Source organism: Triplophysa rosa, linkage group LG1 (assembly GCF_024868665.1).
Source record: "Triplophysa rosa linkage group LG1, Trosa_1v2, whole genome shotgun sequence".
NCBI lineage: Eukaryota > Metazoa > Chordata > Actinopteri > Cypriniformes > Nemacheilidae > Triplophysa > Triplophysa rosa.
The window spans coordinates 8366439-8381931 of record NC_079890.1 but is presented as its reverse complement, the minus strand read 5'-3'; the positions used below and the strand labels follow the sequence as shown (position 1 = coordinate 8381931).

Genomic DNA, 15493 nt, shown 5'->3' with positions numbered 1-15493 from the left:
CTCTGTTGTCTGTTGCTTGATTCACCGGAATGGGACCGGGTTGGACCTGCACGGTTTCGGCGGGTGGGGCTTCCTGGGTCGCGGCTCGTGGGCTCTCCCTGTTCTTCATGGACGTTGCTCGGTGGCTTTGGTCGGGGTCACTGAGTGCAGCTATGACACGTCAGAGGAGATCTGGCCCTCCCGGCTGAGCCTGGTTTCTCCCGAGGTTTTTTTTTTCTCCATTATTCAGCATTGGAGTTTGGGTTCCTCACCACAGCAGAGCAGTGCAGTGTTGGCTTGCTCACCGGGAGGCTGCATTTATTTATTTATTAGATATTATTTATTATAATGATCTTGCTTGGTCTATAAACACCATGCACTGTGCTGTGTTTTACCTTTCTGTGTTTTTCTTATTTGCTCCTGTAAAGCTGCTTTGGAACAATGCACATTGTGAAAAGCGCTATATAAATAAAATTTAATTGAATTGAAGTTAAAGATTACGTTAAAACAAACGTCCCTGTTTGCGTGTTAATTTGTTAGCGCCAATGCTAATCCAGTCAAGTGTCCTTATTAACCATTTAATGCTTTTATAACTGTAATGGGGTAAAATAAGTGGGAGGACAGGATGGGGTTTACAGTACCTATTTTATATAGGCCTATCTTAAATCTATGTGCTAGAAAACTAGCATACTAACTGTATGACTAGCAATGTGTATGTCTTGGATAGATAACTCTATTAGGTTTAAAAAGCCACATTTAAACTAAAGAAAAATATATCTGTTGCATTTATTATTTTAATATACAGTTACCTTAATGTAAGTAATCTTGTGTAAATGCAGTATAAAAACTGAGGTTTGTTCTAATATTGCATATGCATGTTTGTTCAGTCAGTTGACTTACTGAAGTTTATTCTATTTGTCTTATACAGCAGCAGACTGAGGAGGATGTTCATCAGCACGAAAGACCCCATTGAGCACACAACAGTTTCAGCAACAATTAACTTATACGTCATGTATACAAAATGGCATTGCTTTTTATACATTTATATTAACAATGAGCTTTATTAATAAAATTGTGTTTCAATTAGCATGTACTGGTGTTTTGCTTTGGTACCGAAATTGGTACCGAGAACCGTGGAATTTTACTGGTATTGGTACCGACTACTGAAATTTTGGTACCGTGACAACACTAGTCCCCACCTACGTTTTGCTGGGACTGCCACGAAAACTTCACTAGTCTCCTCCCCCAAAACACTGTCACTCGTTCGTGATGCGTTTGTATCATGTCTAGAACCTGTGTTCTACATTGTGAAACTAAGTCCGTCTTATTTCAACTACCAAAGGAAGAACTTCAGAGGGAACAATGGTTACAATTCATTTTTCAAACGATACCAAAGGAGTATAACCCCAGGGTTTTACGGTGCGCGCATCATTTCACCGAAGATTGCTTCAATAATCTTGGCGCGTTCACTGCAGGATATGTGAAACGACTATCCTTGAAAGAGGGGGCAATACCAACCTTATTTGGACCTGTTAGCTACACCGAATCACAACCTGTAAGTGTGACTATTTATTTTTGTCTTCAAGAAATATTTGTGTACCTTATGTCTGTGTTTAGCTAATGCATATAACGCTATCATTAGCATGTACCGTTATTTCTGGGGTAAGTTATTACAGTTTGTTTATCTTGCTATTAACTCGGCTAACGTATTAACAGTATTTTAAGTAAAAATAATATTTTATTTCATTGATGAGCAAAAGCACAACATGCATGTTATGCTCTAGTCACACTGGAAGTTTTGATGACAAAGTGTTGTCACTTGCCACTGAGAAACATCCTGCTCCAGTCGTGGTGGAGTTTCTTGTGGATTAGCGTCTTCGGATGCTTCGTCAGATTCGGGCTCAAACTGGTAAGGTAAAATCCCCGCCATCTCTATCTACACATATAATATATATGACATCCAACCACCTGTAAACCGTAATCCAGTAATGATGGTAGGCGTTCCATTTGCGACACATGATGAACGCGTTTGACCAAGCACAACAGACTACACCATCTGACCAATCACATGACACTAGGCTAGCGGATAGGAGGGGACTAGACGGATGAATCGCAGAACGAATCATTTGAGAGTCAGACAAGAAGTATGGTAAGAATAACTGCCTATTATTACGACATAATAGTGTTTTTACACCTTGTATGTACATAAACTTGTTGTTGGACACTCCATAAACCAAAGTAGGACCTTAAAAATCATATGCTACTTACTCTTTAAAAACCCTAAATGTAATACTCTATTTTAACCTAAGGAGGCCGCCATGTTTTTTTCGATGACGTAAACTGGTTGCAGCACAGCTAGGCAGCCAAACTAAACACCGACACACTAATCAGTTCTTCAGTAAATATAAGGTTCTGTAGATTGTATATATATATATATATATATATATATATCGTTATATATATGTGTAACAATGTTCACAGCAAGGAAGAAGGAGGAGGGAACCGGCGAACGTTGAACAACAAAACTTTAATAAAATAAACAAACAACAAAACGAAAGTAAAATGCCGGCAGCTCCCTCACGGTCGACTGCCGGTCACACATAATAAAACATAACGTAAAGTCCAGGCCTGGTTCTCTCTCGTCCTTTACTGTTGTCGCTCCTCCTTTTATATAATGCTAAAAGAAGAAAGAAGAAAATAAAGACGCTATTTGGTGTATTTTCCTACATTTTAATATTGTTTGTCAGAAACAACACAAACATGCATATTAATAACCAAAATCATTTCGAATTTATCATATACAGATGTTTTAGCCATTATACAATGCATTTTATCCAGATTTTGACTTTTTGTAGCCTAACGTTATTGTCTTCTCTCCCTCGGTCATTAGCTGACAGGGGCTAATATTCTACCAAAGATGCGTTTCTCGATAATCTGCCCGAATTGTCTCAAATCATGAGAAATAACGTTGAAGATCTTGACATTACCACTGAAAATTTTAATTCCACCTTCTCGGTAACGCTAGACAAAGTTGCTCCACTACGTTTAAAGAAGATTAAAAATGGCAGCCCCACACCGTGGTATAATGAACACACTCAGGCTCTAAAGAAAGCGGCCCGAAAAATGGAGCGCAACTTTAAGAAAACTAAATTAGAGGTATTTCGTACAGCATGGAAGGATAGTATTCGAAAATACAGGAAAGCCCTAATAACTTCTAGATCCGCCTACTTTTCATCACTAATAGAAGAAAACCAGCACAACCCTAGGTTTTTATTTAACACGTGGCTAAATTAACAAAAAATAAATCGTCAGTGACTTCTGATCCTGTATATCAGCATAGCAGTGATGAATTTATGAACTACTTCACATATAAAATCCAAGATATTAGAGAAAAAATTATAACAATGCAATCAGAAGTGAAACCCGCTGAACAAACTAACTACAGCGCCCTTAAGGAGAAAATGCAATTATTTTATACCGTAGATCAAGATGAGCTGTCTAAAATTATTAGATCATCTAAATCAACAACATGCATACTAGACCCTATACCTACAAATCTACTGAAAGAGATGCTCCCAGAAAATTATAGATCCTCTTCTTGGTATTATTAACTCATCTCTGACATTAGGACATGTGCCTAAAGCATATAAGGTGGCTGTTATAAGGCCCCTTGTCAAAAAACCCCAACTCGACCCTAGAGAACTAAGGAACTACAGGCCTATATCGAATCTACCTTTCATATCTAAAATTCTGGAAAAAGTAGTTTCAACTCTAATTATGCTCCTTCCTCCAAAGGAATGACATCAATGAAGAATTCCAGTCTGGATTTAGAGCATGTCACAGTACAGAGACTGCTTTGATCAGAGTTACAAATGATCTGCTATTGGCGTCTGACCGAGGTTGTATCTCGTTATTGGTGCTGCTAGACCTTAGTGCTGCATTCGATACCATTGACCACAGCACACTCCTACATAGACTCGAAAATTATGTCGGCATTAAGGGAATAGCTTTGAAATGGTTTAAATCTTTTTTATCGACCTTTTCAATTTGTAGCAATAAACAATGAGGTGTCACGCAAATCGCAAGTCCAGTACGGTGTACCACAGGCTCAGTCTTAGGGCCTCTGCTCTTCGCATTATACATGCTACCTCTAGGAGATATAATAAAGCGACACGGAGTTAGCTTTCACTGTTATGCTGATGATACTCAACTTTATATTTCCTCGAAGCCTCATGAAACACAGCAGTTCCATCGAATAATGGAATGCATAGTCGATATAAAAAACTGGATGAGTAACAACTTTTTATTACTGAACTCGGACAAAACGGAAGTGTTACTTATTGGACCGAAAACTGCTATAAGTAACAACCAAGAATACTGTTTAACTATTGACGGATGTTCCATAAAACCCTCGTCGTCAGCAAAGAATCTTGGCGTTCTATTCGATAGTAATCTGTCATTTGAGAGCCACGTCGCCAACACCTGTAAAATTGCGTTTTTCCATTTAAGAATATATCTAAACTACGTCATATGCTGTCAATCTCAGATGCAGAGAAGTTAATTCATGCATTCATGACATCAAGACTAGATTACTGTAATGCACTGTTAGGTGGTTGCCCTGCAGGCTTATTACAAAAACTCCAATTGGTCCAAAACGCGGCAGCTCGAGTTCTTACACGTACAAAAAAGTATGAACATATTAGCCCGGTTCTGTCAACCTTGCACTGGTTACCTATAAAGCATCGCGTTAACTTTAAAATCTTGCTTATTACCTATAAAGCCTTACATGGTTTAGCTCCTCAGTACTTGAATGAACTCCTTTTGTATTACAGTCCTTCACGTGCATTACGCTCTCAGGCGTCCTGTCAGTTGGTAATACCTAGAATTTCAAAATCAAGTGCAGGTGGTAGATCCTTTTCCTATCTAGCGCCTAAACTTTGGAATAGTCTTCCCTGCACTGTCCGGGAGGCAGACACACTCTGTCAGTTTAAATCTAGACTAAAGACGCATCTTTTTAATCTTGCATACACTACTCTTCCATAATATAAATCTTTAGAGGGTTTAGGCTGCATTAGTTAGATCAACCGGAACCAAAAACACAACTGATGTACTTGTTGCATCAAAGAGTACAGAACAGTACTCTACTCTCAGCCAGTCTTGTCTCATTGTTCCAAGGTTACCACAGCGAGCAGGATGCAGTTCATGGCCTGACCTGATGGTAGAGCGGAGAATGGGAAGTGGGGACCTGACAAGAGCTGAGATGATAGAGCTGGATAAAGAAGGACGCGGTCTCTTGACATGTCTTCACCACAAAACTTCAAATGCTATTAGATTATTAATGATAATCTTAAACTATAATTTATTTTATTATTAAGTTTATTTATTTTATTTAGCCTTGTTGTGCAAGTTCTCTGGAGCTTGTGCAGAGGCAGCAGCTTTTGCCAGAGGGGAACTGGAATCCCCTGGTTGGGCCTGGGTTCTCCTGAGGTTTTTTTTCTCGATTAGAGTTTTGGGTTCCTCGCCACCGTTTGCATACTGTTTTTGCACTATCTGCCTGACCGGGGGGGCTGCTTTAGAATCTTAAAGTTTTACTTAATTAATATTGCATATAGGAATTTATAGTCTGTTATATTTGACCTGTGCTTCTCTCTCCTTATCCTAAATGTGTGCTCTCACTGAGCGTGTGTGCGTACTTGTCCGTGTACGTACGTGTGTGTGTGTGTGTGTGTGTGTGTGTCTCTGTGTCTGTGTGTGTTGGTGTGTGTGCGTGTTGTGTGTGTGGAGTGTGTTGTGTGTGGGTGTGTCTGTCTTCTGTGTTTTCAACCTTTTCTTGTTTTTGCAGGTACAACTTTGATTGTTTTGCTTGTAGTCAATGTGTCTCCTGTACAGCTGCTTTGTAACAATGAAAATTGTAAAAGCGCTATATAAATAAAGTTGAGTTGAGTAATATTCATGTGTGCTCCAATACAGAATTAATAACCAAACCGCAAGCATTATTATTGTGTTCATCAGTATATTCTCATAATGTATAAAGTACACGATGGTGGATGCTGATGTCTTAAATAGTCTTAAATGTCTCAAAGGCGGTAGTTTAAAGCTATGATTTAATGCACGCTCACCTTGAACAGACGTCTAATACTGAACGCGTTTTTCTTTTATGGCTGGCAGGCTGGCTTGTGTCAAGAGGACATACCGCCACCTACTGTCCCGGTGTGTTTGTATATCTGATCTTATGTTTTACGTGTCATATTTTACTGTTATATATGGAAAACATGTGTGCTTCGCTGTTGTGAAAGAGAACAGGTTTAGGTCGCAACCATTTGACATCACGGATTCTGACGCAAAAAAATGGCAGCCTCCAAATAAAAATATTTTTTCAAAGTTTATGAATACTGTGACAGTTACACTGTTTTGTATTTCACAATTATAAAGTCAATGCCATTGTTCATATATTAAGCCATACATCGCTCTATACCCAGGGATCCTTTTAAAGAACATATCATTCTAGTCTTGAATTTCCAAAGACTTGAATAAGTGCAATGCATATTTGTCACAAAAGCATTCATGCATTTGTGGTTCTTGTACAATCTTACTGCAGGTCTTCTGTAAATCTAAAAATAATTATAATATATATATATATATACAGCAGTTCTAATATATTTCCCTTGGCCATTTTCACCACAACTAGGTGCTTTTGATAGCCAGCCACAAGCTTCTGGCACACACCACTGGCCACTCTTCTTTACAAAACAGACACTTTCTTCGGCACAGTTAACAAGTTCTCACTGGTATTTAGTCTCGACTTCGGGAAGGCCATTCTAAAACCTTAATTTAACCTTTTCTTTATCACTTTTGATGTATGTTTGGGGTAATTGACCTGCTTAAACACCCAACTGTGTCCAAGACCAAACTTTTTGGAATGAATATGGAGGTAATCCTCTTTCTTCATCTTTCCATTTACTTTCTGTGCCTGTTTCACTGACAGCAATACAGCTCCAGAGAACCACCATGCTAGGTAGGTATGGTGTTCTTAGAGTTTAAGGTCTCACCCTTTCTCCTCCAAACATGAGTTTTGTCATTGTGGCCAGCTTGTTCTTGGTCCATAGCACTGCAAATTGTCGTAGGGGGTCCATAGTGTGAAGGTCCATAGCTAATACATTTTTTTTAATAACATTGTCATCTCATAGAGTATCACACATACATGTATTCTGCTTAAGGGGGAAGGTGAAAAAAACAGAGCTGAATAGAAAAGATTAATAGAAGCGGGATATTGAAAAAACTGGGGAAATAAAATCAAAGCCAGTTATACGACATTTCAGCATTGCATTAGTAACTCTGATGTTCTGTCTCATCGTTCTCTACTCTAAACTCTATTTTTGCACTTTTCCTTGTTGTTTTTATTTTACTGTTTATTTATTTGCCAACCCGGTGCTATGCCGACCGTGAGGCAATATTGTAATGCTTTCCAGTGATGACAGTAAAATTTGCTGTCACTAGTTTGAAATCCATACAGACAGATAAAAGATAGATAGAAGACAAGAAATCCATTCCCTTTAACTGTTCAAGTTTGTTTTGCATATGGAGGAAGAAATAGGAAATAGGTAATATTGTTGCATTTCAAAGAAGCTCATTGAGAAGCACATCCTTTAAGAAAGTATGTTTGATACTCTTTAAAATGGTCTTAAAAGGCATATATTCTTCGTGGATCAGTTGTTCTCCCCTTAAACCACAGATGATGAATTCTTTCAACCTTTTACACTGCATTGATTTTAGCATTTTTCATTTAGTCATTTTCAGTAGTAATGAAGAATATTAGTGTAGGTTGGTTTACAATGCCACAGATTTATCCAGACTTCTCAAAGAAAAATATTTTTTTGTACATTTAATTTTTGGCCTACACTGAATCTGTGCCACGAAACACTTCAGACGGCCGGCAGACCATTCCCTAAGTTCTATCTTCTCCACTCCTCATATGTTTTCTCATTAAATATGCAACATCTATGCTGTGGACATTTTTGGGTTTGGGTTTATAGATAAACAACTATTTCACTGTATTGTGGTATATATGGTTAGTATGAAATAAAATTACTCATTCCATGAAACCCACCCATAATACCACCCACCCTAGCTGGTATATACAGTACTTTGTTGACCAAATAATTTTTCATCCCTGCATCACTTTGGCAGTCATATCAACCCAAATACTACAGTGTGAACACAAACCAGCATTGATAGTTTGTGTCAGGGTAAAGGAATCGGATGCTCATTCCATTTCTATTTGTTGATTCAAGCAAGAGTTCACTTTGGAAATAAGATTGGATATTGTTTCATTTTTGCCTCTGCTTATGGATTCTGATTTGTATTCATTCCCAGTTTTGACTCCAACGTGGTAAAAAAATTGTAGTTACTTGGATTGTACTGTACTACAAATAACAGGTTCTTGTACTGAAACACTTTCGAGCATCTTCCACAGCCCAGTGCAATTGACCTGTCAGACCACAGGTCAGGTCTTTACTGCTGTTTACATGATTTTAGCAGGGAAGGTCCTGTCAGATTGCAGATTCAGTTTTCTGAAAATGTACACTTGCAAGCTTTGTGAATCTGCTTTACAGTTCCAAGTCATTGAATCTTGCAACTGGTTTTCGATACTCAACTCTACTGTTTGTGATGGCACTAGTGTTCTTATTGGAACTCAAGTTTATGCCAAATGAGCTACCTCCTCAAGATACCTGTATGCCTTGTATTCTGCCACACATACAAACAGAAGCTTAAACTCAAGCGTCTAGGGCAGTAAAGAAGAGACAGAAACAAATGCTTTAGCATGCACACATACAAGGCAAAGGAAGGAGAGAATTGCCAACAGACAACCCTTATAAACCATGCTTCAATAAACCACATCCTCCTCCCAGTCTCGCCCTCACCCCCATTGACACACAAAAAGGCATTTATGGCCCAGTTCCTGCTTTGGACTGCTGCTCACAAGTCCCCCCTCCCTCAGTGCTGTCTCTTCCTCCTTCCATCCCTCTTCCGCTCCTTTTATGCCAGGAGAGAAGGCAGTCTGGAGTTTCATGGCTGCAGAGCCCATTGTGCATCACCTTTTACAATTTCATGACCGTTTATGTTGCCTTGTTAGTTTCAGACAACTCTGCGTCTTCTGTTTCTTAAATAATCAAGGAGATCACTGACCATTTTAAAAGCGTATTGAATGCACATCTATTCTCAAAGTTCACATTTCATAGAATAATTGCAAGGTCTGTCTATTATATGCTCACAGTGGGAATAAAACTTGATTTTCCCATTCAGTGGCAGCTGATCCGTGAAAGATCTGCACAAGTACAAATGATTAAAAATGCTTAATTTAAAGGATTAGAATAATTAGCAGGTCATTACGGTAAAATACATATTGATCCGGACCCTTGTATCACCCTGAAGGGGCTTATTATGCTGATGACTGGCTGTACATTATAAGTAAATGGTTGAAATGACTGTATGAATGATTGTGATAAGACAGAGACTGTGGAGCGAGGCTTGAAACCCACAGTGGTTTACAGGAAATCAGATGCATGGGACAGAATGCTGTGATTGACCTATTATGGAGTTTTCCAGAGAGCCATGTAACATCTGGAGATTAACTGCTTAATAAATGAGAACATATTAATTTACATCGTGCATGCAAGATATTTATGCGTTAAACAGGCCAACACAGGAGCTAAGAGCAGTCATGCCTTCACATTTTAATGATATGTGCATGGTTAAAAGATCACTGCTGGTTCCTGTGCAGGGAAAAGATTTCACAGGCATGATGGGAAATAGAAATGTGTGACAGCAGTTATACTCCCAATTGGAAGAATTTATTCCATGTGTTGGGGGAGACATAACATTCAATGCAGCCAGAGACACAATTATTTTATCGGGATGCGTCTGTGCTTCTGAACAAGATGCTTAACAGCTCACCATGCTAGAAGTATAATCACAGTTAAGAACTGATAATAACATGCACAAGACTACAATGAAAGACTACATTACACAGTGATATATTCGGAAAATGAGGTTAATGAAAATTCAGAAATGTGCTATGTGCATGCAAATAGACATTTTTATACAGTGTAATCCATTTAAGATTTGCAATATATGCGACATATTTAAAGCGGCCGTAACACACGCGGTTTCTGCCAATCTCATATTAATCTTGAGTACCTACAGAGTAGTATTGCATACTTCGTATCTTACTTCGAGCATGTAGTTTGATCACATTTATAAAAGATAGATACTGCTGTACGATTATTTCCGAAAACATACGGCGCGTGCGGGGGAGGGGTAGACTGAACAAAACACAGACATCAGTTTCAGTCACTGCATGCGGTTCATGTCCAGCATCTTTTAGCGCTGGGACGGCTCCATATCAGTTTCAAACGATCTCCAAATCCAGCTTTATACCCACCGTTTATATAACATTCATCATCCAAATGCAGTGAACAAACAAACACCTGAACTTCACGAACGTATGCTCTCTCTCTCTCTCCTGCACACAAGTGACGTCTGCGCATGCTCCTTCTCCTGCTCTCCTTGATGCCTCCGTGGGCGTGCAGCATGCTTTTCCGGGAGAATTGTCCAATAAGGGACTAAGTGGGACTTAGTGGCCACCCACTAAGACAGAAAAGACAAGTAAAGTGATCTACAAAGTTTGTTTTGCTTTTACCTGCCTTACCGGGAATTATTAAAGTGTATTATACCAGTATCTCACTTTTGCCAAATTTAAAGACAGTGTCATGGCTCAGGTTTTGGAACATACATGCACATGGTGTAAGATTTCACAAATTTTCATATAACAGAAATTTTGAAAATCTGTCACTGGGAAATAAAAGATACTGCCCTAATTTCACCCCCATGTCTACAATTCCATAAATCATACTTTCTGTCAGAATAAAATTCCTACGCTCCTTAATTCCTCTCTACAGGCAGTCAGTTCATCTGCCTCCCTAGGATGGATAGCTAAGCTTTCTGTTGAGGGGTAAGAGTTCTAGCAAGCACACAGAAAATTTTGTGCGGAAGGGAAGACAGCCCCCACTAACATCTAAGCCATACATTGCCTGAGGAGGGATAAGACTGGTGGTTTTCTGTGCATATGCAAGAGAAGACACTAACATAACAAACTGTCAAAAAATGGGCTTCAAAGTTAAATGGCTTCAGATTCGACTACAGAAATCTCCAGGAAAGATGGCCTCAGGTAAACCCATGACCTGACCATTTCGTGACCACAACAAAGGGAGAGCCAAGTAATACTTTTGGCACTGGTCTATTAAAGAATGTGTTTTGAGGGAGCCATCTCATCCTGTACATGTAGGATGAGAAGTTAACATGTTATTAGTGGGGCTTAAGGGAAACATCACTATTACTGTATTCTCCATGTATTTGGGCTAGGAAGCCACCATCAGAAGCCATGGCGAAGGACATTCCAGCAACCACACAGCAGCAAGGTTTGCATAGGCAAGTTCCACTCACATTTGAAATCCATAAAAGATAGTTATAAAAGACGTTTCTAGCCATGACTTAGAGTCATTAAGCACACTACATCTAAGCAAGCCATACTCTCAAGTAAAAAGTTTGTTGAATAAGTGAGTTGTAGTTGAGAACTGGATCAGATTGTTTTGTGAACAAAACATTCAGATCAGGTCAAAAACAGATTCACTTTCAAGACTTAATATACCAACATTTCTTACAACTAGAAATTACCCAAAAGCCAGAAATACTGTATTTCTGGGCATATGTTTCTAAACTGGAATAGATGGTGCAGGTGGAATGAGCATGTGTGTTCCACTCTATTTATTTAGGTTTGTTACCCTAAAGCTTCCAAAAAAAAAGAGAGAGGAAAGGGACTACTGCCACAGAACACACCCCCCTAAACGTTTTAAAGAATTGAATGTGTGTTAGCAGCTGTTCCTTTTGGAGCAGTATGGTGTGACTGTTGGTATTAAATTGTCAAACACTAGCCTGTCTGTGTGCAAGGTTTCCCTCTAACTTCCCCTCAGCTCGTCTCAACACCGGCTAACACTGATCAAAGCCCTGAGGAGGGGGGTTGTTTGAAGGGGTGGCGTATCCTCCTGGGACCCCAAATAATAAGCCTGACTGTTTACCTTACAAGCGCGCCATAAATTGTGCCTAAGACCAGGTGTAAGAAAGCAAGTTTTCTGTAGCCATACCCTGTGCTAATAGTCCTGTTAGTCCTGTTGTGAATTATCTGCCGAATATGCAGACAGACTCATGAGCTGTTCACTGATATTAAAACTATGTATTCATCAACATTTTGCAACCTTTTCTGGTTCTTAAATTGTAAACTGTATTTTAAGTGTCTCTAAAAAGACATAAGTACATGTGCAGTGATTTACTGCAAGACCTCTTCTCTTAGTTCATCCTGGACCAAACACTCTGTCAATTCCACTATAAACATTTCTTAGCCAAACACTTTGAAAAAGCAGGAGACACAGGAAGTACTTAGACTTCTAATTTATCATAGTGCAAAAACATTTTAGGATGCATACTTTATGCTTCTAAGGGGGTGGTTAGTAGAATCTTCTAACATAAAGATTTACTAGAGGTTAAGTATTCTCCTGTTGGCGTGGCATTTTTAGCAGTCCCTTCAAGACAATTGTCAAAGAAAACGGGAAAGCTATAGTTTCAAATAAACCTACATTTGGTCTACCTCTTTTCATCGAAGACCTTAGAGAATGTTTGCAGTAGTTTTCAAATTAGGACCAGCCATTGATTTACAGGCTGTTTCAATGTTTTGAGAAAGTAAATAATTGCGAGGTTTTCACCACACTGTCATCACAGAGAACAAAACTCACATGCATTTATGCAACGTACTGTAATTAAAAAATGTAGCAGTGGACGTAGTATTACAAACAAACAGGTCCTTCAAATGCAAGTTTTCAAGTCTGTGAACCGATTTCACACCACAGCAATAAAAACAGCACACAAACTTAAAAGCGTGTTACAGTTGTTACAAAAATGTGCGCATCTCTGTGACAGTTTCAGCTTTGCAAGATAAAACATCTACTTTTTGAAATCGAATAATCACATTGCGCATACAGTACATGCATGAGTCAAAGGGACAGCTAGTGAAGACCCCAAAAAGGCAACAGTTTCTAATAAAGTGCAAATGCTTGTCTTTCTCCTTCGTTTTTTCTGCACTCATCACGTAAGAGCAACCTCAGCTTAAACACTACGCAAAAGGGAGAAACCAGCAAACATTTTAATTGATTCCTTCCGAGTCTTTCATCTACCTCCACTTCAGACACTTGTACGTTACAGCTTTCTGTTCTAGCGCTGGTGTCCTGTTGTTATTTCTAAAAGCGAATTGGAATGATTCTACGAAATCTCTCTCTCAACAATTTGTATTATTATGGGAGTCATGGTCCAGTGTCAAACGAATTAAAACTACGGCGTTTTATTCAGTGCCCTCTGTATTCGCCAAGTGTGGAGAACTGAAGCTATTAAACATCTATGGTGTTGCCTCCAGGCAACAGAACTTGTCATAATGTGTACCATATTAAAACTTAAGATTCTATCCCAGTATCGTTCAATGTGTAACACTTTTGAAAACGTGAAGGTACACAAAATATTTAAGTACACAAACAAAAATGCTGCGTATGCAACATATAAAAATACTTATTTTTGCGCATCATGTTTAGAAAATGACAGTCACTGGGGCGAAAACCTACAGCAGACCCGTGCATGCATGCAATATACCAAAGTGGACTCGATCAAGGACCTAACAGAATCTACAAAGAAATCACTAATCCTTTAAAGCTATTTTAGCAGCAACCTACCTCTTTTTGGTCTCGGAAAACTTTCGTGTAGATGAAATACGACTTTCTCCACAAAATGCTGAATATTGCTGTGTTCGGGTCCACGGACAAACACCATCCAGTCGTGCGTAAAACCTTCAACGGTGGGTTTCTTTCGGACCTGGGCACGATGACCGAGTTCCAGTTTCACCTGAACTGCACCCTGAAACATCCAAATATTCACTTCATAATCAAGACGCCGATTATTCAATATAGAAATAACATTTTGCCGGTTTACTTGCGTGAAGTAAACCACTCTGTAGAAACCACTTTTTAGCCGAACAAATGTAACGATTTAAAAAAACACAATAATACGTTCCTGAAATTAATAAAATAGATAATATCTGTGCAAACAACACGTGTTATTGTATGCACTGCTTTTGTTTAAAATCTTTCAAGCGCACCACCTTTGCAGGCATGCACTAATGCACTGCTCCGCCAGTTCGACTGTACTTGATTATACCGATGGAAATATGGCTGGAAAACCATATGCGTCTAATCGCTTTTCCAAACCAGGCGAAAACGAGCACAGGCACTGTAGATCCAAAACATTGCACCGAATTATCAGGTAAAGCCCTACTCACCGAACTGGCCATTGTTGAGGCCACGGGATAATGCTATTTCATGGAGAATTTGGTTTAAATAAGGACACAGAGGACTGTAGACGCCCGATGGCGGACATGGTCTTCTAATTGAGCTCTCCGAGCGAGTTTTCAAAGGCTGAGGAGTAAAGTGAGACGCATGCGCGTGAGTGTCAGCGCTTGCACCCGACCGACTCGCAGCCGGTGCGGTGAACGAGACGAACCAATGGCAGAGCGAGCACAGGCTATGTGGAGCCACTCACGGGCGAGTTTTAACCCATGTTAAACCAAGTTTTCAGTACCACCAACACATAATGTGAACAACTGCACTGTATCAAACGTCTGTGTATTCATTTACAGAGTGTGCCTTTTAAAATTATATTTTCCATTTAACTTTATTGTTTTGATCTTACACACTTCCGCAATTTATGCTGTAGTGTGTAGTTGTAATCTCTGCATTAAGTAACGCTACATTTTCTTTAAACAGTATTGCAAACAGTCCCTTTTTATTAGAGATAATATTTTTAAACACGTTTAAACATGTGCAAATATGTAACATTTAAAAAATACCAAGAAAGTTCCAATGCTCAATATTAATTATTTGCACGTTATATTAATTAATGGCACGACATACTTAACATAAAATGCCCGATTAGAAATGTTATACACTCATTACGTTGACATTAGATTAACGTATCGCTTTACAACATTTTTGGTCCCCCGCGCGCACTGTAGAAGCATGTTGCTGCTTCGAGGCTTCCGCTAAAAGTTCTCTGCAGCTAAACTGCAATACTGCATCTAAACCTAAATGGTTTATAGGATTTCTGTCTGGGTAAGAATGTTATGTATGCTAACGTTACTTAGTTTAAGATCATATGTGTCTGTCTGTATGTTTTTCAGTGACAACAATGACACAATTATTTAGTTATGTAGAAAAAGAGGCTGGTTAACATGATGTCCTCCTGTAAAAAGTAATCAATATAACTAAATACATTTTTGGAACTGAAATTTTGTGGCGTTATGCACAAAGGGTGTAATGCGACAAAACTAAGGAAGAAGAAGAAGAGCTGAAATTAATTTCATCGC

At 39.0% G+C, this 15493-nt stretch overlaps 2 protein-coding genes across 5 annotated transcripts in view; one reads left to right on the top strand and one right to left on the bottom strand.

Annotated features, from left to right (window-relative positions):
- Positions 1-14545, bottom strand: part of mllt3 (MLLT3 super elongation complex subunit) — a 96519-nt gene extending 81974 nt beyond the window's left edge. The window contains exons 1-2 of the mRNA XM_057340134.1: positions 14411-14545; positions 13809-13989 (exon numbers count right to left, since the gene is read on the bottom strand). Coding sequence (XP_057196117.1) covers positions 13809-13989; positions 14411-14422 — 193 coding nt within the window. The 5' untranslated portion in view covers positions 14423-14545. The remainder of the gene's footprint in view (positions 1-13808; positions 13990-14410) is intronic.
- A 580-nt stretch (positions 14546-15125) lies between these two features.
- focad (focadhesin) overlaps positions 15126-15493 on the top strand; it is an 81265-nt gene continuing 80897 nt past the window's right edge. For 2 of the 4 annotated variants that reach the window (XM_057340026.1, XM_057340005.1), the window contains exon 1: positions 15126-15239. Coding sequence is in view for 1 of the 4 variants with exons in the window: in XM_057340023.1 (XP_057196006.1) it covers positions 15216-15239 (24 nt within the window). In the remaining 3 variants the exon portion in view is untranslated. The remainder of the gene's footprint in view (positions 15240-15493) is intronic. The other 2 variants (XM_057340023.1, XM_057340015.1) reach the window with 2 other exon arrangements.